The sequence below is a fragment of the Halichoeres trimaculatus genome, unplaced genomic scaffold (assembly GCF_033239565.1).
Source record: "Halichoeres trimaculatus isolate MK-OKI-2021-1 unplaced genomic scaffold, fHalTri1.1 fHalTri1_scaffold_12, whole genome shotgun sequence".
NCBI lineage: Eukaryota > Metazoa > Chordata > Actinopteri > Labriformes > Labridae > Halichoeres > Halichoeres trimaculatus.
Genome location: NW_027437190.1, coordinates 19,205,144 through 19,231,048, shown reverse-complemented (window position 1 = coordinate 19,231,048; position 25,905 = coordinate 19,205,144). Strand labels below are relative to the sequence as shown.

The window sequence follows — 25,905 nt, the reverse complement described above, 5'->3', positions numbered from 1 at the left end:
ATTGCTTTCAGGAAGCTTGTGAGGGTTATATTGTATCTTAATACACACATTGTATCATCCAGAATTAAATAGCTGCAGCATAACTCCTCAAAAAAACAACCAAACGAATAAAATAATCAGAACTGATATATTTGACATCATTTTCTTCCATCTATTCCAGTCCCTGTAAGATATGTTTCAGTGTGTGACTTGTTTCTTTAATTTTGGACTTCGTTGGCGTTTTGTATCTCTTACTTGCTGTACATCCTGCTGAAAGACACACAGCTGCAGCCGTTGGTGCAGGCGGACTTTGCGATGCTGCCAGATGTTTTCCAGCTGCCTCTGGTGATGCAGCACCTCGTGGATGATATCCAGGACGTGGTGCACAGCTTTGGAGTAGTTGGCCGATGCCATTAATGAATCAGCACTTCCTGGGGTCAGAGGTCGCTGCAGTTTGTCCAAAAGAGACTTCCCATCTTGGCTTACCTGTACAAGAAAAATGTAATGTAATATAAATGAAAAAATTAGTGATTAACTCAATTTATCAAAAATCAAAAGGCTAAATTCCCTACTGAGTAGAAGTTATGTTGGAGAGCACACACAATTCATGAAGTTTCTGCTGTTTTAGTTTGTATTTTCCATGTTGTTCCCCTGCGTGTCTAAGTGTGTTTACTGACCTCAGAGTATGCAGTAGTGATGTGCTCATATAATCCCTGGTGATGATGAATCGTGTCTTCCAGGTCTTGGAGTTCAGAGGGCAGCTCCCCTTCACCACATGCCTTACACCACGGCTCCACTTTACTCATGTACTGCAGAAAAAACATAGCACACAGGTTTTACATCACACAAATCCAAGATCATATCCAACATACATTATATATAGACCGCTTTATTTAATCTAATGCTGTATTTGATATATATTTTAAGGATTTGTTCTGTTGAGAGTTTTGAATATTAACCAAAGTCAGTCAAATTTCATTAAGTTTTTCTGTCGAAACCGTCAGTGTTATACATGATAGGCTGCAAACTACAGCTCACTGGAAACGCATCTACCAAGTATGGTATCGCATTTAAGCAATGTATTTTTAAAGGATCTTCAATGGTGTATTGAATGTACGTTGCAAGTTAAGTTAAAAAATAATTTAAAAGCAGCAGACATGGCCGTGCTTAAATGGACCATTGCTACTGGTATGTATAAAGACTGTTATTCTGACCTCTCACCTCTTACTATCAGCCAATGAAAACAAAGAAAAACAATGACTCTGCAATAGACAAGGCTCCTGATAGCCAGCTCATCTAACTCTGCATGAAGTTTTGGCATCCAAACTGTTGTAGTTGGACACATGAAGGCTGACTAGTGAGTGAGAAGGAGGGGAAGTTCAACAGAGTGAAAAGACAACACAGAGTAAAAGAAGCTTTGAAAATTAAAAAAAAGAACTGAAAAGTTTTTTTCTGCTACAAGCAGTGAGAGCAGAGAGTGCATTTTTGGACTTACAACACCTTGACTGTAATGATGCACTTTACAGTAATGTGGGTAACATAGCAGGTGTGGCAAGGAATTCTTTAACATGCAAGACTGTAAGGAAAAGAGGCCACTCAGCAAATAAAAGGTGTCAACACTAAAGTAATGTGCTGTTAGTGCACCGTAAGCAAAACAATGGAGAGCAGTATTGATCATTTAAATGGTCTTTAGGGCACATCAGGAATAAAGCTCCCCTAATGCTTGTAAACTGTAGTGGAGCAGATATAGGTGGTGCATAAACATAGTTCTTAAATTGTCCTTTTCTTTATAGTCATATATAATCAGAAAAACCTACTGTGCACCAAGAGTACACAGTGATGTGGTTTCCCTTCCTATACTGTTATATAATGGTGGTCTTTTGTGCTGATTTATCTCTGTGTGTCAGTACCTGGTCAGATTTCTGGTGGAAGCTTGCGGACATCTCTAGGAGGGTGCTGCGTTCATCCAGTGCTGCAGCGAAAGCCTTCCACTCCTGCTCCAGCTGACCTGAGATCTGCTGGATCTGCTGGGAGGCGTAGTGGCCTGACTCCAGGAGGCGGTTTCCTACCGACATGATCCGATTGATGTTCACATACACGTTCTGTGAGGCCAGAAAAAAGGAAGACAGATGTGAGCAATTAAGTTACATATGAAATTTTGGAAATAAAATTGTGAAATTATCCTTTACAGGTAATAATAAAGACAGACCGACAGCAGACAAAAAAAGGAAAATTAAATTTAAGGAAAACTTATAGGACATCAAAATTCTTACATGTGTGCATTCTTATGCTTTTGCTCTCTAATGTATGGCCACGTGATCAAAGTAATTTAACAGGCTACCAGTTAATGTACTGTGGTGGTTTCATTTGGGGTACATTAATGAAAGGAGTAGCATTTTTTTTTATCAACACAACAATTTAGATATATATAAACAGAAGTTGTAATAACACTAACACACAGTCAGTCACACAGCCCCCACCACACACACACACACACACACACACAAACACACACACACACACACACACACACACACACACACACACACACACACACACATACACACATGAAACGCACACCCTTGTGGACATTAAGGAGTAATTCACCAGGGAGGCATACCTCATGTGAATAATGAGCAGAAACCCATTTGTCTCTTAATCTTTCAGTCTTTTTTAATATATGGGTTCCAAGCTGTTCTGTGTAGATAGGCACGGATCAGCAAATGCTAATTAACAACTGTGTTAACAGCCTGTTATTATTCTATTCAATTACTGCTCCAGGAGCCTATTATGGCTCTTAGTTTGCCTCTTTCAATCACTGCAGAGAGGAAAAGATGAACTGAACACCAGCTATAGCTCTCCAGCAGAGACAGGGTTGGATCTGGGAACAGAAATCATGAAACTTGTTTTATGTTGCACAAACTGAAATGATGCTTCTTTTTAAAACTATAATAATTTCAAATGTAGATGGGTGTGTTTTTTATTTACACATCAGGATTTAAACACTGGTGTTTGCTGTTTTTCTTTTACATGCACACTTTTTTTTGCTTGCAAAGAGTTTAAAGACCTACCATTATCCAAAAACATATGAAACTTTGAGAAAGGGGCTTCTAAAGCACTAAAGTCTGGTGTCAACAATAGAGTGTGACTGCTCTATAAAACACAGCAGTCGGTAAGTTGTGACACACAAAAGATCAGCGGTGCACATCTAAAGTTACAGTAATCCTATTATAATGACTCATATCCGACCAAACTGATAAATATCTGTAAGCTGTTACAGATCTTATTTAGTTCAAAACCACATGACGCGTTTGTGTTTTTTTTTTTTTTTTTGGTACAGGACATACGCACAAAAAAAGACCTAAAGGCGAGCACACGCCCCATCACAACCAATAAGCCTCAGGGCGTTTGAGCCATCTGCAGGACGTTAAATAACAGAGGCTCGAGTACTGAGACACACTGGGTGGTAAGGTCTTAATCCAAAACTGACAGACAGACAGGGGGAGGGGCTGGGCAAGCAAGGGTATTCCTAATTTAAACCTGATGAGTAGAGAGACAGAGAGGGGGAGACAAAAACAGAGAGAAAAGGTGGAGGGAAAAGAGGACAGCACTGTTGACCTAAAAATCAATCAATCCACTCAGGAGGAAAACAAATAAGATCACTTGTAGCATTTTCTTTGTGAATGACCAGCAGAACAAGAAGAGTATCTCGTACATGAAGCAGAAGATAACATGCTGGCTGGTTTGCCAGAAAAGACAGGTGGTTTTAAATAAAAAAAAACTCAACTGCTGTATTTGCTACCCAATAACCTTTGGGTACTGGAGACCTTCAGCCAGAAACCAGTCTATCACACTGCTTGTGTGCTGCTTGGAAACGAGTGATGAACAGATTTCTAACAGCACAAACTTCAGCGTTAAACACAGACGCATCTCACTTAACCACTTTTTCCTCAAAGTAGAAAATAACATGGAATCAATTCTGTCTTCATACATTTTGAATGTGGAAAAAGCAGCATCTGGTTGACCTTGAATTGCATGAGTAACTATCACTTAGAGCAGAAGAATTTAGGAAAAAAAATGCATCTGAATCTTTTCAGGCCATACGTAAACAGCTTCCACATGCGTGCTCCCTTAGCTTCCCTTTCTTGTCAGAGTTGTTTTTTAGGGTATGTTTTGTGCTTCTCATCCTTGAGTGGAGATGAGAAGAATATCTTCTATTATAGGGTGACCAAGCGTCCTCTTTTGCCCGGACATGTCCACTTTTTACGTCCTGTCCGGGGTGTCCGGGCGGGTTTAATAAATTCACGAAAATGTCCGGTGTTCACTGATTTTCATAGGACCATTACGCGCGTCCGTAAACTGACCGGCGCTTGCAAACAATACTATGATGCGCATCACTTAACGAGAGGCTGCCTTGTGGGCAGGTCTGCTCTGCGCGTGCACACACACATAGAGAGTGAGAGGGTCAGAGAGAAGGCGAGAGAGAGAGAGAGACGTAGAGGGAGAGCGGAGAAGACAGGGGGATCTTTAGACAGCGGAGCTGTGTAGACAGCGGAGCTGTATTGCACGGAAGATGCCTAAGCGTAAGTACAACTTCACAGATGAACTGCAAAAAAAAAAAAATCCGACATACCGTACCAGTCGGGACAAATGGGATGCGGAGTGTACCGTGTGCAAAGCTGGCACATATGTCTCAGTGTCCAATAAAGGTGCTGGAGATCTCAAAGCTCACATGGACACCGAAAAACATAAAAAAGCTGTGTGAGGTGAGAGTTCTTCTGCAAAGTTGACTGAGTTCTTTGTTAGACCTGGGCAAACAGAGGTTGCTGTAAATGCAGTGGCGGGTGCAATGGCATTTCATACTGTAAAACACCTCAACAGCTACAGGTCCACGGATTGCACCAGTGCCTTGCTAAAAAAGACATTTCCTGACTCTGACATTGCTAAAAAGTTTAGTAGTGCTCGCACCAAGACTGAAGCCATTGTCCATGGTGTTATTAGGGATGGGTACCTTTCACATTTGAAACGATATGGTACCAATGCCCGGTACCTGGCAATCTGTACCGGTACTCAATGATACAGATTTTCGGTACTTTTTTGTAGTTATGTAGTAAAAAATATCAATTTTTTAAACAATATATATATATATATATATATATATATATATATATATATATATATATATATATATATATATATATATATATATATATATATTGTGCCTCGAGGCCAGTGCCGTTGTCCTCTTTTTTGGAAATCAAAATATGGTCACCCTATTCTATTATTAACTTCTGTTAAATAACTTACAGTAAACACATGTAACTCATCTGAAGGCAGCTAAGCGAAGTCAACTAAGGCCCCGTTTACACGACGACATATCATCTGAAAACGCTAAAAAGCAGACAAAAATCTGCGTTTACACGGAAACGCTGATGGACTGAAAACGCTGTAGTGGGCATTCCAGGCCTGTAGGTGGTGCTGTCTTGTCCAAAAGCCGCTTTTGTGAGATTTCCACCGAAGTAGAGTTGAGCCGGTCATCTGGTGTAATGGGGAATACTAAGTTAAAAAGTGGAGCAACAGATGCACATTTTGTTGAAAGACAGTCAGCAGATACAGTAGACCGAGCAACACAAGCACAACATGGTAGTTCGCGACGATCCTAACAACGGTACTTTTGTCCTGTTGTATGCGCGCGCGAGGCGGAGTGTGACGTCAGCGTTTCAACTGAAAACGCCGGCGTACTGTTACACGGCAACGGTGTCAGGAGCGTTTCAGAAAAATCCCACTCTGGAGGCCGTTTTCAAAAGTTTGCGTTTTGGGTCGGCTGAAACGCCGTTTCCGTGTAAATGCGAGGCGGAAACGCAACAAAACTGTTACATTTCACCCTAAAACCGTTGTCGTGTAAACGGCCCTAATACATTTCTATCCCTTGAAGTTTAAACCTTCCTTTTCTTTTTAATTTACAAAGCAATAACAATTTACACAGCACATGTTTAAACTGTTAAGGGTCTTCTTGTTGTACTAACTGTAAAATTACAGTGGAAAGTTTACACTTAAGTTTTTCTTGTAACATTGTAAAAGTTAGCTTAAAGCAAATAGCACGAAGCTGCATTTTATAACATTTGATTTTCAAAATAAAGTATAAATTGATTTACTTTGTTCATATCAGTCTTTATCAGAGCAATATAAAACAATAACCTTTTAACACTTAACCTCCAAAATGTGAACAATGTGAAGTAAAGTCTGTATCTGATAAGTACCTCTTGTAGAGGGTGTGACAGAAACACAATGCTGTCTATTGTATTGACCATGATAGAATATTGTCAATTTTATTTTTACAGTTTAACAGTCTTCACTGACATGTTACCGAAACATTAACTTGATACAGATGATACTGATGGTCTACAACTGAATCACTTGTGAATATATTATTGCTCTGATGTTGCTGCATTGTCAGATCCCATCTGTTAAACGAGTGATAACAGTGTTATGACATCAGAAGGAATTGGCTGATCTGTGTGGTGGAAACAGGGTTGTTTCCCTTTGTTTTTTCACTCTACTTTACAACCTCACAGGGCTTTGGGAACAAGTCAGTCAGTACCACATGACCACACAAACACCCTGTTACTGTGTATTTCTACTCAGCAGTGTGGGCAACAGGAAGGGGAAACACTGCTTCCTGTGGAAGAATGGGTGGAGGGGGTGGTGGCCACTCCGTGTGTACCCGGCAGTGTAACTTGTGTGTGCGCAGTATATTGTGAATATATGTGTGAGTTTTTACTGCAGCTCCATCTGTCTCCTCTACTTCTGTTGTCTCAACGCTTGTTGGTTCATCTCCACCCGCACTGTTGACACAACTGGCTGTGGGTCGTCGCTGAAGCGGCCCCTGGGCCCCCATGTTGAGACCGTTCAGTGCACATGGTTCCTCACACTGGTGATTTGTGACAGTGTGTGCAAAAGATTCAAACCATAGCCTCTGCTCTCCCTGGGCAACATTTTTCTCACTATAACAACAGAAGCTGTCCAACAGTCAAAACTCAAATTTCTGTTATTTAGCACATTTTCCTTCTAAGGGATTTGTTTTCTATTTCAAAACAAGAGGCAAAGCTGAGTGCTTGTTACCTCTGCCAAGGAGGTTATATTTTTGGGAGAGTTTGTCTGTTTGTCTGTGAAAAACATAACTCAAGAAGTAACAAACAGATCTTCATGAAAATTTCAGGAAATGTTCAAAATGAGATAAGGAAGAAGTGATAAAGTTTTGGAGGTGATCTCGATCACCATCTAGATCCAGGTTTTTTTTTAAGGATTCTGTATCTTTGTGAGATAAGGTCGTTTTCACCATATGTGTATATAACTCCCTGATAAATGGTCGGATTGATTTGCAAAACAAGACAAGACAAGGTCACATTAATTTCTGACAGATGCAATAGTACAATCCAGATCCTGCCAATATTCTGGATACTAAGATCCAGAATATGAAATATGTACTGGGTCATCATAATTTTCAACACTGTCAGGTAACAAACTATCGTACAAACCTGCAACTAACACCAAATTGTAGCAGACAGTCTGCTAAAAGGGAGTATAACATTAAAGTCGGACTAAAGTGTCGCATGACAATCACAATATGCTTGGCAGAGGTCTGCGCTCACTAGTTCTTTTCTAGTTCTGATTGTTTTTAGGCCAATTTTAGTCCAAAAAAATCAGCTCTACAGAAACAAAGCAAACAAGTACAAGGCTAGACATCCACTGGTCCCAGCTTGGGTTTAACGCTGAGCTATATCTGTAAGTTATGTACAGTAATTATAAAGGCTGTCATAAAACAGGATGAACTGTAAAATAAGGAGAAATGTGACCTGATAAGGGGATTAGGGTGCTGCTGGTTTGTTGAGTGTGAAAGAAAAACATGAGCAGCAGAGGTCAGAGATCGATGATGTGTGTTTTTATTGTGCAGAAAGACCATGAGGGGTTAAAGGAACTAGCAGAGCGGAGCTAGTGGTGCTGCAGAGTCGATACAGACTAATGTCCACAGCTATTATAAGTCAGCAGCAGTGCTTCACACACACTACAGTAAGGTACAGAGGGGCAGGGAGGGCACTGGAGCGGAGCAGCAGAGGGCAGCACACAGCTTTGGGAGGGGCAGGGAAGCAATATGGGTCAATTATGGGAACGGCACTGTGACAAGACAGTGAAAAACAGCTGAAAAATATGAGTGAGACAGTGACAGGGGAGGGAATATCAGTCTACAGAGAGACAGGAGGCTTCAAATAAAGAAGGTGTGCTTTAGTTTGTGTGTGGTGGCTAGAGAGGGGGAGAGTGGGAGCAAAGAAAGGGGAAGCTTGGCTTATAACTGTGAATGACAGTAATGGTGATAGTTTGTGACTGCATTGCCTGTGTGTCTGTGCATGTGTGTGTGTGTGCAGGAGAAACAAAGGCAACATCTTACCATGCAGTTCATAGCAAAATGGTTGTGCTGGGTTTGCAGCTCCACAGCGTGCTGGTGGTTCCCTCCGATCTCTGTGTAGCTGGTGAGAAAAAGCCCCTTGTTGTGCATGATCCAGTCGAACATCTACACGCAGAAGAGAGACACGAAATGCGGTTAGCTTTATAGGATTCACTCTGAATAAAAAAGGGTCTTTCCATTTGCTGTGAAGCAGCTGTGAAGATAAAAGAGACGCTGCTGTTTGGTGTTTGCAATTAAACATCTGTCATCACACAGAAAAACTGCTGCTGCATGCAACTATGTGCTGAGAGTTCTGTTTTCTTTCTACATGTATGAAAAGAAACGTCTAATCACAGCCCTGACACTTTCCATAGCAAGCCTCTGCATTTGCCCCCAGCCCTGAACAGCTCATATTGCGACATTTCCCAGCTACAGACACGCAAACTCACACTCTCCTGAGTGGTGACGACATACAGGCCTACACTCGTACACATTTATCACAGCTCTTTTTTGGCATTTCCACAAAGAATTGTGATATTTGACCAGGATACAAAGTTGGCATTGAATACACACAATTCAAGGATAGCGATCTATGTGTGAAAAAACATATCCCCACATCACTAGCTCGCAGTTTCAGTCAATCAGTGCATCTTAGTTTCTTAAGCTTTTGAATTTACACAACACCATCAATCTGGCCGACATGTGGATAACGTTTGCTCTGAGGACTTAAATGTTTGGATTAATGTAATGTGTCCAAGCACCCAGCACAGAATGAGTTCATGCACAACCTAAAATACTCATGGTTTCCCTTTACATGGTTTATATCATAATGTGAGCAGGATGATGAGGGTAAAACGTTTCAGATAAGAAAAGCATACTGACCTTCTCTGCGTCCTGTTCAAACAGACGCAGTTGGAAACACTGGTCCAGCTTCAGCTTCCTCATGTGCCACAGCTGCTGCAGATTCTGTCGAGTCCCGTGCAGTTTATCTAACAAACCCGTCACCTTAGCTACCAGGTTGTGTGCATCGGCGTGCGTATGGAAGCTGTGATGATGATCGTTTGAATCTCCGCTCGCTCCAACCGTGCGGTTGCCGTACCCGCTTTCACTGCTACTCCCACCGCCTGCGTTATGCGACTGCAGCCTCTGTAGCAGCCTGCGGCCCTGCACATCCAGCTCCTCCACTGATGCCTTCGTGGCCCTTTTCTTCAGCGCTGCATGTTCCTCCATGAGCCTACGAGCCCCCTCCAGGTCCCGCGGGAGATCACGCTGGGACAAGGTGTCCTGGAGCTCCTCCAGGCGTGACAGTGCCCGCGCTGCGTCGCTGGCAAAGGTCTCAAAAGACAGCCGCACCTGAGGGAGAGTTAAAAATGGCTCTTAATTTCTAAAACGGGAACGCTCTTGAATTTAAGTTGTTAAAATATTTACAAAAGTTAAGACTTGTTGATATATGCATGCTGAGAGGAGCATAGCTGGTTTTTAAATAAAGCATAAAGGCAGAGAGACAAAGGCTGCTTTCTTTGTTATACTTTAAATGAAGCAAAGGCAAAAAAAAAAAGAATGAGCAAAAAGAAAAGTATTCAAACCTCAATCCAGTCATCATGGTTGTACTCTAAGCTGCCCTCGAAGTCAGCTGTCAGCTGGGATGGGTCCACAATCTTGGACAAACCCTCTAAGGAGACCATCACCGTCTGGAACAGGTAGATAAAAGTGGAAGAACCAAATCAGAGACAGAATAAGGAGTTAAAAGATGGATGAAATCAGACCACAAGTGATGTATCAGTGGGAAAAATCATCTTAGTCTCAGTATCTCAAAGTAATTGAATGTTAAATTATCCAAATATCTCCCACTATTACACCCGGATTATAAAAAGAATGTGCAGTGTCAGTGGCTCCACACGCCCTCTGTTTGGATAGGTGTAAGTGACCCAAAAAAGAAAAACATTCCAGACATTTTAAGCAGCCGTTGTGCTATCATTCATAAGATGGAAACACACAGATATAAACTCTTTGGAAGCCAAACAGAAAGTGGTGAGGCCCATTACAGCAAGGTAAACACAATCAAATGCTCAATAAACAGACAGATTTGATGCTGGAGTCTGCTTCTGTGCTCTGAGATACAGATGCAGTACAAAAGTTGTGGTTTCATCTAGTATCTTTCAAACTGAGAGCAAAATGAAACACACTAAGAGGAGTATCTGTAGGTGGAGGCGTGACCCGTGGCTACGAAAACATATTCTTGTTTTGTTGGATAATAAGCAGCAGTTGTAAAAACTCCACTCAGGAATAGCAAAAGACAAAAAGAAGAAGTTCAGCTCCACCTGATGATCAAAGTAACAGACTCAAATCAGTGACCCCAAGTTTATCACATACATGTTTAACATCATGCAAAACAACAAGTGGCTTGTCCAAACACAACTTGCTGCTATCAAGATGAAGATGCTTTGCCATGTCCCATATATCCCACAGTTTCCATAGTAACTGGGTCAGGACTAAATATACCAGCACCACACGGGACAGAACAGAGCTACTGTCACTGAGCAGCAGTCAAATTAGAGCTGATAGATCGACACCACCAGCTATGCTAAATTATGAAGGACTCTAATAGCCTATAACAAATCATACTTTTCACTGCTGTTAATGGCTAATCCAAATTCTCCATTTCAAAATCACTACCAGGAGCTAGGATGCTATTTCAGATAATGTTCTTGTGCAACTTCCAAAGCAACATCACCCAAGCAAAATCTCGCCAAAACATTTAGTTCTTAGTATAGGAAGAAATTTGTAGGTTCCCCAACCTCAAATTCAAACTTGGAGCTGCCAAAGTTTGTCCTTTGCTTTTGCCAGAAGTTGTCTGGCTTGATGATGAGAGCGACGTGAATACAAGAAGGAAAAGACTCCTGGAGGATCTTCAGCAGAGGCTTGATGCTGTCCCACTTAGAACCACGCATGTCCACAATGACTGTGAAGCCATGTCGGGCAACCTCCTCACTGCAGAAAACACGAAGGAAAGAGGTCAGATCCTATGTTTTAAGTGCAAAGTTACTCATTTTAATACATATCAACATGCTTTTTAAAAAAATTATACTAGCACTGAACTATTAGATAACACAGAGAGCTTCAGAGGAGAGTATAGGCAAGCTGACATACATAAAAAAAAGAAATCACATTGGTATGATATATAGGAAATGACCTTCAAGAGTGAGTCTCAAACCGCTGCAGAATCACATTAATGCCACCGCTTAAACAGAGTAAAGGTAACAGCAAAACTACAAAGCCAAAATAAACAGCCATACACACACACACTCACACACACTCACACACACGCACACAAGCTATCTCAGTGTAAATTTTGTTTGAACTGCAACCATGCCAAAAAAGATTTAAATCAAAAGATCCCATGCAAACCTCCAGAGCATCTGGGCAGGGGGGAAAAAACAGTTAAAACATTCAAGCGTTGAAATTTTCCCTGCTGCTTACCAGGAGTCCTGCCGTTTAAGTCCATAAAAGGTTGTTTCTCAGTGTTAACGGCTTTAATCTGAACGTGTCTAACTAAGAGACTGAAACAGACACAGGCCCTGCTGCTCTAACTCACTCTGACCTCACTCTCTGAAAACAGATCGTCAGCCAAACGGGCAGAGAAAAACAGAGCGCAGAGGAGGGAGAGAGAAAGAGAGGGAGGGAGGGAGACGTAACAAAGACAGGAGAAATATTTAGACAAGAGAGAGAAATCAGGCTGAGGAGAAGAACCTGACCTCCTTCTGAGCCTAAAACTCAAGGACTAGTTACCTTTCACAGATCTTTTTCCCTTTCTTGTTTTACCTCTAGATGCACTCTCTAAAAAGTAAAGCCTTTCAGAAGCCTTGCTGTCCCATCTGTAACCCCGCTGTTCTGATTCAGGGCAGACTATTTATTTTTCAGTGCAGCGTTGTGTAAAAAACAACACAAAAACAAATAAGGGAATCTAAATCACATTTTCAATATGTTTTCAAAACTGCCTCTGAGTATGTCAAGGTAAAGAGTTACATTTGACAAATTCAGGTGGTGTGTCTGTGGGTTCAGAGTGCATCTGAATGAAAGAATGGTAATACAACATCTCAGTCACTGTTATCTTGTAACCCATCAGATATACTTTGGTGATGATATCTTTTAGAACAATGGCCAACTGTCTGCACAGCATCTAGGGAAGGGAATTGCTAAGATTTTTTTAATACCAATGCCCTTATTGATTCTGCTTATCGATCTGATTCTTTCTCGATTCCGTTATCAATTCCGGTTGTGAAATTTCTTGGTACAAAAAGTAGCTTTGTAGATTTTCTGTGTCAACAACATTTAATTGATTTTATACTGTAAGTGAATAAAATGTAATTGGTCCCTGAGCAGGTAAAAATTGCACACAATGTGACGTTGATGTACTGTGTTCTATTATATTGATAATTGAAGTAGGCCATCTAGTGTCTCAAAGTGGTTATAGCAATGGTTTAAGTTGTTGGGAAGCTTTCCGAAGTTATGAAGTCAGCCATGAGCCTTTGAATTGCCTGTTAGCTTTTGACATTTGGAATTCTCAGTATTTTTTACAAAGAGTTGAAGAGATATGTGTCTGTCATGAAAGTTGAAATTCTATTCTGAAGCTGAAGCTATACTGATGTATGCTAACTGCAACTGATAATGATGTGATGCAAATTTGTAAATGCCAAAATGCAAGGTTTTTCTTTCCTGTCTTAAAGTGGAGGAAAGAAAAAAAAAGTAATAAAATATCTGCATGATTGGCGGATGGATCATTCATTTGAGATGCATTATAGCATAGCATTACAGCATATGGAAAGGTCAAATGCTTTGTTGGTTTTTCAGCTCAGCAAACCTTTCACTCAAATTAAATCAAATTAAAGATTTTTTATTCTAAATACGTTTTATCCGCACTTAAGTTTAAATGTCTGTTGAAAGAGAAATAAATTGTTGTTAGATCACAACTAATTGGAGTCAGAGAGTCACATGGTTGGATTATGTCCTGCTTACTTTTGCTCCCCGCACTGGCAGTTTGCCAAAGTTTGACTCATAAAGGATCAATCCTCCTCAGCTACAAATGGACTACAAAAGCATTTTTTTTACATAGAAACTATGTTTTTAAATCATTTTCTTTGTCTTTCATGTAGTTTGCTCAGAAATTTTGAATATCAGCATCCACTCTGTGCAGACAGATTTTCACCAAGCTGGCTGCTGACTGAAATATACACAGATGTTGAGTATTTTGCGAGTTTGCCCCGGACATCCTAGAACACCCTCAGGGAGCAGTGGAGAAACCTGGACCCAATTTCTGCAGTAACTGATCTGGACCGCCCCTTGCCTGAAGACAAATCTCTAAACTCCACAGTGAAAAAAGACTTAAAAGCACAAGACCAGCAAAGGGATAAAAAAAAACAGAGCATAAGGGTAGATCAGACGCAGCAGAACTAAGGAGGGCAATCTTTCCCACCAACTAATCACAACTGACTCCATACAGAACCGCCTGGAGCGAGTTGTTACATGTGAAGGAAAGGTGCCTCTCAACTTGATCGTCTGACTGAACAGAACGACAGAGCGAGAACAATTCTGCATCCTGTGGCCACACACTTCCTGCAGCAGATTTTAGACTGTAGAATGTACAACAATGCAAACTAGGGAAACAGGAAAGAAAAAGGGGAAAAGAAGTGGCAATGTAGACAACACTCCAACTCAAAACAAGCAGAAGTGGAGGGACAGAGGTGAGAGTCACAAACAGTGGTTACCCACAAATAGGAGGAGAAGCTTTTCTTGAAAGTGAGAGGAAATGAGAGGGGGGAACAAAGAGAGGGGGCTGAATCTTCACAGAGAATCTAAAATAAAACCATCCCAGCTTTCTGGAGCCTCAGGTTATACTTCAGCCTCCAAATCCAAGCTAGGTGGGAAAATCTGACACAAAGAAAGTGATGAGAAGTGTCTGTGTGTGAGTGAGACTGCATGAGAGGGAAAGAGCACAAGTCTGATTCAAATTAACCTGGGATCAAGAGTAGGATCTATAAGTCAGCACATGTGCGTGTTCAAAGTCAGAATCCTTCACTCAGACCCTCTGTACACAAGTTTTTAGATCATTTCCTACCTGGGAATAGTAGCTAGGTAAGCTATGAGCCGGCGTAGGTCTTCAGGTCGTATTCTATCGTGGTTACTCCTTGCTGGAAAAGTGAGAACTGGACCACCGCGTCTGTCTCTGCCACCTTTGGGATGGAAACCAGAGGAGTCATTGAGTCAAAGTAACCTCTCACAAAGAAAGTTCATACAAAATACAATGTGCCAAAACTGTGACACTTTGATGGACAATGAAGACCCCTGAATACAACCCTGGAAAGTTCTCAGATGCCAAAAGATAACACGTGGTGGTACCATCTGTGAAATGTCTGCAGTTAGTCATGACTAAACTGAGTCAAACCAGAGCGTCAGAGCACACTCGCCTCACAATGACAACACCAGAACTAGCCTTTGACTCAGTGTTCAGAAACAACCAACTCTAATTATTATGGAGCAGAAAAGATCAATCAAACTTAAGTGTATTTGAAACAGAAGCAATTTCTATTTCTAAAGTGACATAATGTAGACACATTCAAGGGATATCTAATGTGCATAATGTCCTCTGCAATGTTTTCTTACAAGGAGTACAAAAAGTAAATAACACAAAACACTCTCAGATGAAAGACCTTTGCAGATTAACTAGAAAGAAAAAGTCCTTCATACAAACAAAGACAAGTTTGACATCTTAATGAACTTTTATAGAATCAAGGCTAGGAACTGGTGCACAAAACAGTTTAAATTATTCCCCTGTGCCCTTTGTAAGCAAAGCTTCTGAAATAGATTCATACTCTAAACTATTTTTTTTTCTATAACTTGTTAAAAACACACCTCCCTTTTTGGTCTCTTTTTCACAGAGTAAAAAAAAAAGAATTGAGGTTTTAATAAGTTTCAATTCTCCATTATGCCACACTCAATCTGACTCTTGGATAAACTACAATGAAACAGTCGTATAATGTGTCACAGCTGTGATCCTACGGATCAACCTAAACAGCCTTTTAGGCATGTGATCCATGTACTGATACAAAATGAATCATCAGGGTGTGAAATCAAATCAACTGCTAGTAAATCTGTGAGAGAGGTCTTCAACAGGGGGTCCATGGAGGTACTGAGGAGGGTCTGTGACAGTTACAATTTAGGCAAAACTCTACGTAACACACCTGAGAGGAAGGCAACTTTCTCCTTGAGGATGGGAAGCACATCAATGGCCTTCATATCCTCATTGCGATGAAACCCTGAAACACAGAGACAAGAAGAGAGATCAGTGGAGCAGAAGGTTAAAAACCAAAATCAAAAAGTCAGCTGATGAGCGCCATATTAAGTCTCTGTTTTAATTTTCCACATGGCAGCACCAAGCAGCATGTGATACATTTATTTAGTCTGTGATGACTTGGTTGAAGTTTGCTGATAGCGCTCAAAATTTGACCAACTCAGCACACACTTTAATCCAGATTACCTCAATCCAGCTCATCAAACATACAGTAGCATGCTATGCATCCTGTAGGCTGTAAACATGGTGAATGATACACATCACAAAGGACAACAAAATGTGTAGCTTTGACAGAATCCTTCAGCTCTATATATGTGTAAAATTGATCTTGCTGTTTATTCAAAATGTGTGAAGAAAAATAAAAAATGTATGAGTGACTCTATGGCAGGCCAGAGTTAAAGCAAGTCAAGAATTTTTTAATAGATTAAATTTGATAAAGAGTCTGGAATTCTCTTTCAAATGTCAACCCACTAAACCCATAATTTCTTGAGTTGTTGCCATCCTAAGTTTTAGCCCCAGAAGGATTGAGAGTCTCACCTGTTCTGTTTTGGTACATTTTCAAAAGTCAACTCTCTGCCTGGCCTCCTCAACAGATGGCACACTGACTCGAAAAGCAATTCACATCCACACACAGATCTTCAAACACATCAAACACACACTCACAGAAACTGACTTTTATCTCTTTGTTGTGTCAGAGCAGTCAGTCATGAAGACGAGTGAACCAGATGATCTGCTGAGCAGAGTAATGTAGGAGTGTGTGATATAGTCAAATATCATTGCATATTTTCTGCCATTTATTACCACTGTATGACACATCAGATGAACTGCTCTTTCAAACATTTTCTCATTTATACCGAATGACACACTCTCTATCACTGCCACAGTGAGTTTACACACTGGAAAGAACAGTAATCCATAGCTGAGCGCTGCATCGATCGTGGTATTGACAGCTTTGATTGATCACTCAGTATGAGTGCATGTGGGAGGAGGTGGTCTCTGCAGACGCACTCGGCTGGTGATGTCATCGCATATCCCTTACTGGAGCTGTGAGTCATCTTTTTTGCATTTACGCACAAACCCACATGCATTCAAAGCTGTGTGCTGCTAACCTCTACTGAGAATAAAAGAATGATAGATTTTGATTTTACTCATTTTTTATGAAAACATCAAAACTGATAATAGCAGCTGATTCAAGTCCCAAAATCACTTTTACAACAAAATTCAAGAAGTTGCCCATTTAAAGCCTTTAGAGACTACAAATCTAGTAGACCATAAAAATTAATTAAAGGTCCCATTATGCAAAAATCACTTAATTAAGTCTTTAAGTGAAATTTGTGGGTCTTTGGCTTTCCTCCCAGCCCACAAAATGTGATATTCAATGACAAAACCTTCACTTAGTAGTGCTTGTGAATGTAAAATCCTGACCTAAAAAGAGCTGTTTGGATTTTCCGGGGTTTGCCAACGTCAGCGATTCCCTTTTTTGACCATTCAGGGGCACGTCTGACCTGACTGCCCCCTTGCCGCTGTTCAGAATGCTGAAGCTGAGGAGCTGCGCTGTTTTTGGCTGTAAGCAGCCACATAGTTCCATGCTCAAGCTTCCCATCTTGGAAGAAGACAAGTTTAAGTGGCTAGAGTTCATTTATCAAGGAAATGTGCCAGCTACACTCATTAAAACTGCAAGTGTGTTCTAGTCACTTCACAGCCAACTGCTTTTCTAACTTTGGACAGTACAACAGAGGACTAGTGAATAGACTGGTCCTGAATCCAGGGGCATAACCAACCAACAAACCTCAGACCCTGGAAACGTGAGTATTTTAAATGCTGTGTGCTGTTGAGCAGATGTAAGAGCTTTTCCTCAGTGTCCCCCCTGTCTCTGTGTTAGCTTCAGGATGCTAACTTTTGCTGCGGTCAGCCTGTTGTTTTAGCCTGTAATATTAAGCTAAACGAGCCTCTCTGTTTTCTAAACATTGTGCATTCAGAGCTTGTGGTGCAGCTCTCAGTGACGCGGAAGAGGGGGCGGTATCAGGGGTGGCTCATTTACATATGATGGTCACGCCCACTAAATCAGGCCGTTCTGAACAGAGGGGCTATGAGAGCCTGAAAACAATGCAGCTGTGCTTGATTTATTGGCTTTTTGGACCAAAACATGTTACTGCCATTTCATGAAGACATCCATGATCCATATCAAACTGTAGAAAAGGAGCATATGGGACCTTTAACAGATTTGGGGAAGACAGAATAAACTAATTATTTGAATTGATTTGAAGAATTAAATGACCCTTTTAAGTCTAACTGAAATGAAATTTTCAAAATGTTATGACTGCTTTTTAAACTGGCTGCAATGTGTGAACTTTGAGACTCTCCAGCCAAGGCTTCATTCACAAATGAAGGGAGATTATCTGCAGCCTTTCAGATTTGCCTTCCAATTCAACTAATCACTTTAAATGTATTGAATGTGATCATATAGAGTTACATCTGTGAGGACTGCAGTCATGAACAGAGCATGGACATCAAACAGCTGCCCAGAGGTCGACCTCAGTATGGAGTCTTGTACTCTCTACATGGGTCAATCTTGTTATGAATAATTCAATGAGTTTGAGTGATGAGCACTTGTGAGTTTTGCAAAGTGGCATTTCACAGAAGGATTATCCAACTACTGGGTTGTTAGGTACACAGAGGGGTGAGGATATGGGTTATTTCCAGAGCAAAAACTTAAAAAAAAGAAAAAAGTTTTCATACATTAAAGTTCCAACGAAATTTAATACGGTTCTCCCCTGGTGTGTTTCTAAACGAAAGAAAAAAAATAAGATAGCAGTTTGGAGGATTAAAACAGTGTTTAACAGGGAAATAAATTCTGTGGAGGAGGAAGCAGCAACTGTCTAGCTTTGAGGACAGTAAAATAAACTTTTAATCACAATAACTACAAATAGAAGTGAACTAGGCAGGAAGTGGCTGATAAGTGCTAAATTATGTGCTCACATAAAACAAAGTCTTCAAAATAAAAGTCGGCAATAATCTGAATTCCTTTCAGACAATAATGAGGCTGTGATCTAAAGCTAAGACTGGTGATTTCTCAAAATAAAACCACCTCTCTACTCTTAAAGCTGGAAGATTTTCAGCCCACAGCTTGAAACAAGCAGGGAGAGATGAAGAAAATGAAGACATAAAAAATGTAACTGATTCTTACACGTTTCCAATGGGTTCAAACTTAATGATATGAAGGAAACCAAAGAGTATTATAGAACATAAAGGAAGAGAGCCACGCAATTAGATGCAAAAAGAGAAACATGGATCAAAGGCAAAGGTAGACCAAAATGAAGAGGAACAAAGTGTGTGCATGAAATGACAGAACGGAGAGGCACAGACGAACGCTGATAATCCCAGAGCAGCAAAGAGAAAGTATGAACAGATGAAACTGCAGTGAGACAGATAATGATACAGACAGAGGAGACTGCAGAAAGGGACAGCTAAATAACTCCTACAGGTCTTAATGGCTCCTGTTAGATCGATTTCATCCACGGTCTGAGGGAGTTAGAAACACCAGTCAGGCCTGGATGACAGCACATTAGCTCACTGTGGGAAGGGGCAGAACTGGACTAAACCTGACTCACGGAAAATGTCACAACCAGCTAAGACAAGATGGGACTGAGGTAGCAATAATGGGTTCACTCTCTTACCATACCCTCCTGAGAGAAGGGGAGAGGTGGAGAGGGGGAGAGGGGGAACAGAGAGTCTCCTGCAGTCTTCACCCATCATCCTTCTGGTCTACTCGACTGTATCTTTATGACCTGCTGCACCTGTTTCTCATCCAAACTTCCCTTATCTCTATCTCCAACTGATAAACTGGCAGTAGTTGAAAAAGAAAACAAAGACATAAACTTCCCTCTGCGTTTCTAAAAGAATGAATTAGAGTGTGTTTGTGTGCATCAGAGGTACAGGGCCAAAGCAGAAAGCGAAAATACTCCTCTGGCACTTTGAGCGTGAGCACATGTTTCTGTGTGTTTCCTGTGAAGTGTGCCCAGACACATTCCTCACTGTGGTGGTTTATGTAAAACACTGACGCTGGCTCACAGCCAACACTGACCTCTGTGCTGCAGCCCTGCTGAAACTGCAGTTGGTCACCTTTTTAAATGCATCACTTAACCGTAGCTGGCAGAAAGCTGGACATGCGTGCAGTTCAGGTTCAACCAAAGACCGGCAATAAGACAAAAACAGATGTGGCTGCAATGGAAGTTGCATAACTTAAAGCTGGATATTAAAATGAAGTTAGGAAATTATATATTAGCTGTTGGGGGATTGGGCCTATAAAACCGCAAGAATCATACAAAAAGACAGGATTTTAAGACAGGAGTTACTGAAAAGCAGCATCCTCTGGTGCTCAAAAAAGAAGTCAAAGCAGGAGTGCAGAAGAGTGTCAAAAGTGTCTGCTTGAGGCTAACTCCTGCAGCCAAGGAAAGCTTTTTAAAGCTCATTTTCAAACTTTGTCTCCCTGCATGCAACTTTTACTGGAGAAGTAAGCATATTTAAAGCCTGGTACTAAAACAGTTCTGGTCTGTATAGCTCATTTTATTATTTCTGAAAGAGTTTACAAAAAAAAAAAAAAACTTGCATGTACTGATTATGATTAAGGCAAAGGGTAATTTATATTTGTGTAATTAGCTTTTTGCTAGGGAGGTAAAAGTCCTACCTCAGCATTACCTCTTTGCTGATGATTCTCCAATTGGTAGTAGTAAATTGTCAGGAAAGTATTACAAAATTTATTCCATATTTAGTAAAAAAAAGACTATAAAAAATTTAACAGACTGCAAACAATGTATCAGTGAAAGACAGAAGAGAATCTAGCTAGCTAGCTAGCTAGCTAGCTAAGTAGTTTGGAGGGGTTAGCTAGCTAGCTAGCTAGGAGGTTTATATCATTCTTATACCATCATCATATTATTTAGTTTAGAGTTCAACACATTTATGCGCTGCTTTATGAAGATTGGTTAAAGTTGACCAGATCTTTAGAAGTGATTTGTTGTGCAAAGGATAATGTTAAGTGAAAAGGTACTGCATACAGTAACCCTGGCAGGCTGCGCTGAAAGCTAGGGATGTGTGCATTGTAGGTTAATGAAAACCGCTAAAGCAGGAAAATAAACAGAAGCACGTGTATGACATGATGCATTTCTCAATGCTCAAATAGGCTTTTCTTCTTAAATCTTGGCATTAGATGCAGCTCATGATACTGAGGTAATAACTCAATATGGAAAACCAGCACCTAAAATCACAGTAAAGGATAAGTTGTATTTTTTTAAAGCACTCAGGACTGCGGGATTACTTTCATGAGTCTCCAACACACCCAACCACTTGCAATCCGAGCAAAGCGATTAACAGTTGCCTCCAGCAAGAAGAATGTGTGTGTGTTAAAAAGCATTGATTAAAAAATCAATTTTCTCAAGTGTATCAAGCTTTTACACCCTTTTGCATGATCAAACTAAATTGAGGGCAGTCGAATAAGCTCCTACTAATACGAAGGTTTCAATTGCTAATGATGGACTTTTACATTTGAGATGCACAATATGCCGTGTCCACATGCAATTACACAGCCTTCCCTAATTTTTTTCATGTTTGTATGCAGCAGTTTCCATACAATACCCCTTGGAAATAAAGAATTACTCTACACACTCTGATTCATGCAATCCCATAATAGCCTTTTGCTACACACACCAGGACGCAGTCACACACATGACAATCTCCTCTCTTCAATACACACAACCCCTCATTTACAAGTCTGCCGAGCATGAAATAAAGCTTTTCAATCATAGGCTGCTTGTTCATAACACACTCATAATGAGAGCAATCCATTTTACTGGCACCCTGCACTCAGGGCGTTCTAAAATTAGGTGAAATTCATCGAGTTTGTCCAAGGAATAAGCTTTTGTACCGTAAGCTTTTTTTGTAATTATTATTGCTCTAATCTGTAATTCAAAGCAGGAAAATGAAGAGCTAAGGAGAATTTTTTTTTTTAACTCACTGACTGTGACTTACTTGTCCTTAAAAACTCAGAGGTGATGACTGCAAGAAAGGATACTGGCTGCATACATGCAGGTCATGCACGACACACACCTACATGCACACTGTCTCCAGGTTTAACACCAGACATCTTGTGCATACATTTATCACAGAGACAACAACAATCTGTCATGGGGAGAATTTTGTGCCTAGGCTCGCATGACAATACATGATGTATGACACATAATAATGCTCCTGCTTGTATGATATACATCTTTAAGCATCAGAGAGAGACCATTTGTCATGTCTATACTATGCATCACCCATACGCTAGAATTTTTTTCTGCTCTAGTAGAAAACCTTCTAAAGCCCTTTTTTGTTGATAAAGATGCAATAAGAGTGTTACAACACTGGTCAAAGGTCAGTCAGACCCCTTGTTTTAGCTGTTATATTAACACAACCACAGAACAGAGGTGGAGACACTAAATTGTAGCTTACAGAATTACTGAGCCTTTCCATGATTCTTAATGGTTTCATGCTTCATTTGAAAATAATTTCACAGTCTATTTTTTTCCTCTTTGTGTTAGCATGACTCCAGTCCTTGTGAAAATGTTTCACATGCAGCTCCAGCAGAGATTACACAGCATTTTCCCTCCTGTTGCTCCGTGTGAATTTAGAAAAGCACACAGACACAGGGAGCAAAAGGCAGCGACACAGATTTTCTCTGCTCAACCCTCCTCCTTGTCTCCCCACGAGGACTGTGCCCTAAATCCTTAAACTCACATGACTTGTTTAGCAGCAAGAGTGCAACAGGACAACATGCAGAAAGTGTGCCAATCCATTTCCTTTCAGCCGTCTCTAACTCCCGACTGGGAACGCTCACATGCTGATCTGAATCCACTACTACAGAACAGACTGTGTTTGTGCCTTGTACCAATTCTTCACACCTCAGACTGAAAACATCCTACACCATTTAGGAACCAAACTGGGTCACAGACCTGTTTCTAGTGGGATGTAATGAGAAGTAATGAAGGTGCTAAGTTTAGTTTAGAAGGGAAAGGAGTTGACCAAAATTACAGCATGTGCAAACACAACAGTTTTCCTCACCTATAAGCATTGTAACCCCTTCTCATAACTTAAAAATGAACACAAGTGCATTCTTTTTGTCGTCTTTCCACAGAAGGATGGCCTCAGTGCACAGTGCCAATCCTTTTATTTCCAATCCTTTCGACCACAGGCTAGACTGTACATGGTGCATCTGCGCAGCCTGGCACGCAGCGTGATGCCAATCCTCTGGCTCATAACCTCATAACCTCAAACTCAGAGCAATTACAAGCTAGCCTGTGTGTGTAGTACAGCAGAAGAACCAAGAAGAAAACACACTGTACATTTACTCTGGCTGCATCGCTGAACACTTCTGATCTGATAACATGGATTTGTGCTGCCAGTAAGAAACTGCATGAAGGCCCAAAGATTTGGAGCAGCAATCACTGTGAAATGCATTTTATACCAATTATGCATCCAGATCTTACAGCGATAACTCACAGAGTAAATGCAACAAATGGATTCTCATCATTTATTTGCAATGGCAGCTGTATAAATGTAAGCTCTTTGGGAATTTAGTGTCAGCTATGTACAAAGATTTACAGTGTGTATGATCATGATGGATTTCAGATGGGCCATTCACAGTGCAGTTCTGGGTCAGAGCCCAGGATGTGAACCACTTTGAGTTTCGGAGAAAAGAGACAATTGGGAGGCATTTGTCAAACTGTGCAGTCTGGTTTGGCTCAGTTTGCTCTGATTTAAACCGCCTCTAATATGAAGAGAATTGTTCAGAAATGAAGGATTATGGGAATTTTGTTTTGTCATTAGTGGACATGCATTAGCTTTGCTGCATGAGGGCCTGTGTCTTTTCTTTTGGAGGCTGTGCAAGTGTCTTTTGAAGCTGTGTTTTTGTCAGTATGCATATGTGTTTGTGTCCTGAACTCTATTTTACTGAGCAGCACTATGATTGACACCCTTTGAAGGTTTCTATAAATAGTGTTCATTTTTTAGTCTTTGAGAGTAACCTAACAGGAGTAAGGCCAACAACAGGGCACATGTGACTGTAGGCCCATCAAATTGATATCTCACCTTTTAAGAAGAGACATCAGTGTCTCTCGGGGAACTACCGGGGAACGCCCTGAATATTCACCACCAAGGGCATGAAGTAGTGTTTGCAGGAAAAAATGATCTCCTCTCTTTTGTGGTTGTGTTAAAGTTTGCATTTGAACTTGAACTTTTATAACCAACTCTGTTTGACAGATGTGGTAGGAAACTCAAAACGCCAGATTTCTGAGGAGAAAACTAGTCGGTTCTCTGACACATATCCCAGTTTACTGAGGCTTCAACAATAGCCAATGGCTGTTTTCAAAATAGTTACGGTTCACTAATACAAACTGCTTTTGAGTGTAGCATGCAGTATGGTTTTTGGTTTTGGTAAGCATTAGTAAGGCTGATAGCAAAACTGCTTGCACAACTTCAACTTATAGTTTGGAAAAAGTAAGTGGTTTATATGAACTAATGATTTTTTACATTACTTCACTGTAAATCCAATAGATTGTTAAGTGTTGTAGTTTTTTTTTGTAATTGAAACTAACCACGGGAAGCAGCAGTAATACACCTACACCAGTGGCGGCTGCTGGTGAGTCAAGGTGGGGTAGCTCATTTTTTTCTGGCCTACATCATAAATTTGTTTATTTATTTAAATGTAAATTCTACCCTCCGTTCCTTTTCAACAAAATGATCTGTGACCCTGTAGTACCAACCGAGTGTTTTTTCCAGGGGTTTTACCAGTATTCTCTCAACGCTTGTCGTTTTTAAGAAAGGTAAACTTGCTGGGGATTGATAAAGCCTCCAGATCAGTCCAGAACAACTGAAAAGATGCTCCGGTGGACGGTTATACTTCAGGATTGCTGACTGGCTCATTTCACTGTCAATCAAAAAGGGATTTGACCTCAGACAGGTCATCCAGTCATCATGCAGAAGCCCAGCGTCCAGGCGGGATAAAGCCCAGCGCTTATCCAATGACTGCCCAGCTTCCACATTGGAACAACCCACTCTACACTTCCCTGCTGTAGTCAGAAGACGCTCAGCGTCCAACTGAGTTAAAGCGCTGAGACACTGCGGAGATGAATGAGAAGGAGGTTGAGCCAGTTACCTGTGATAGGTAGTTGATTCTGAACAAAAGATGAAGGAATTCTAGCAGATATTATGTCAATGAAATGTACACACAGCAGTACATATCACCGTTTTTTTGGGGGACATTTTAGGGGAAGCTGAGCTTCCCTTGCAGTCTTAGAGCAATCGCCACTGACCTACACCTAGGAAAATTGCTCTTTCTTGCATTCTGTACCCTACGTTTTGGCTAAATCAGTAGGTAATGTTACAATAGTAGGCATTTCTGAAAGAGCCAAGAACAGCCCTTTGTGTTCAAACCAAAGACTGTATAATAAATGGAAACGATACAGTTATTTAAATTATGAATAGTATCCGTGATGTTACCCATCTGTTTCTGATGCAGTGTTTTGAAGCAAAGCATTGGTAAGTGGCATAGTGGAAATGAGGCAGGCTTTTAGCCTGACATCTATAGGGCACCCACCTGTCAGTCAGATGGCAGACTGGACAAAATTATCATTTTAATACCATCTAAACTCCTGTGTTAAAAAAATTCACCTCTCTATAGTGTATACTGTTGGAGAAATTATATATCACAGGAGCTCCAACCTTAAGAGAACAGAGGTTCAGATTATCACTGGTAGAAGAGAGATCTGACACATTAAATGAGTCAAATATGTGAGTGTTTTAAAGGAAATATCATCTATTCAACCAGGTAAAAGCCTCATGGTGATGAAAACTGGCAACTGCAGCATTTAATTTAAGTAGAAGTTGTTATGTATCAACTATACAAAGATATAGCTGCATGTCTTTTTTATCCTTCTTAACCAAAGAGTGTGTAGAAATATAAGTCTAGCATCCCCCTACATGCTCTGGGTGATGTGTTTAGTCTTGTCTATATGATGGTCTGTTACAAGCAGGTTGTTTGTCACGCCCCTTGTGTAACAACCTCGACAAGAATAGCATCAAGTGTCGGTTGCCCCAGTGCATC

General features: G+C 40.7%; 1 protein-coding gene across 3 annotated transcripts in view; it reads right to left on the bottom strand.

Moving 5' to 3' along the window:
* The window catches only part of triob (trio Rho guanine nucleotide exchange factor b), a 120,263-nt gene that overhangs the window by 55,157 nt on the left and 39,201 nt on the right, over positions 1-25,905 (bottom strand). For 2 of the 3 annotated variants that reach the window (XM_074684171.1, XM_074684169.1), the window contains exons 3-11: positions 15,661-15,735; positions 14,538-14,652; positions 11,221-11,413; positions 10,009-10,113; positions 9,305-9,775; positions 8,426-8,548; positions 1,890-2,081; positions 657-788; positions 235-465 (exon numbers count right to left, since the gene is read on the bottom strand). In XM_074684171.1, coding sequence (XP_074540272.1) covers positions 235-465; positions 657-788; positions 1,890-2,081; positions 8,426-8,548; positions 9,305-9,775; positions 10,009-10,113; positions 11,221-11,413; positions 14,538-14,652; positions 15,661-15,735 — 1,637 coding nt within the window. Of the gene's footprint in view, positions 1-234; positions 466-656; positions 789-1,889; positions 2,082-8,425; positions 8,549-9,304; positions 9,776-10,008; positions 10,114-11,220; positions 11,414-11,902; positions 12,019-14,537; positions 14,653-15,660; positions 15,736-25,905 lie in introns of those variants that run through there. The other variant, XM_074684170.1, reaches the window with a different exon arrangement.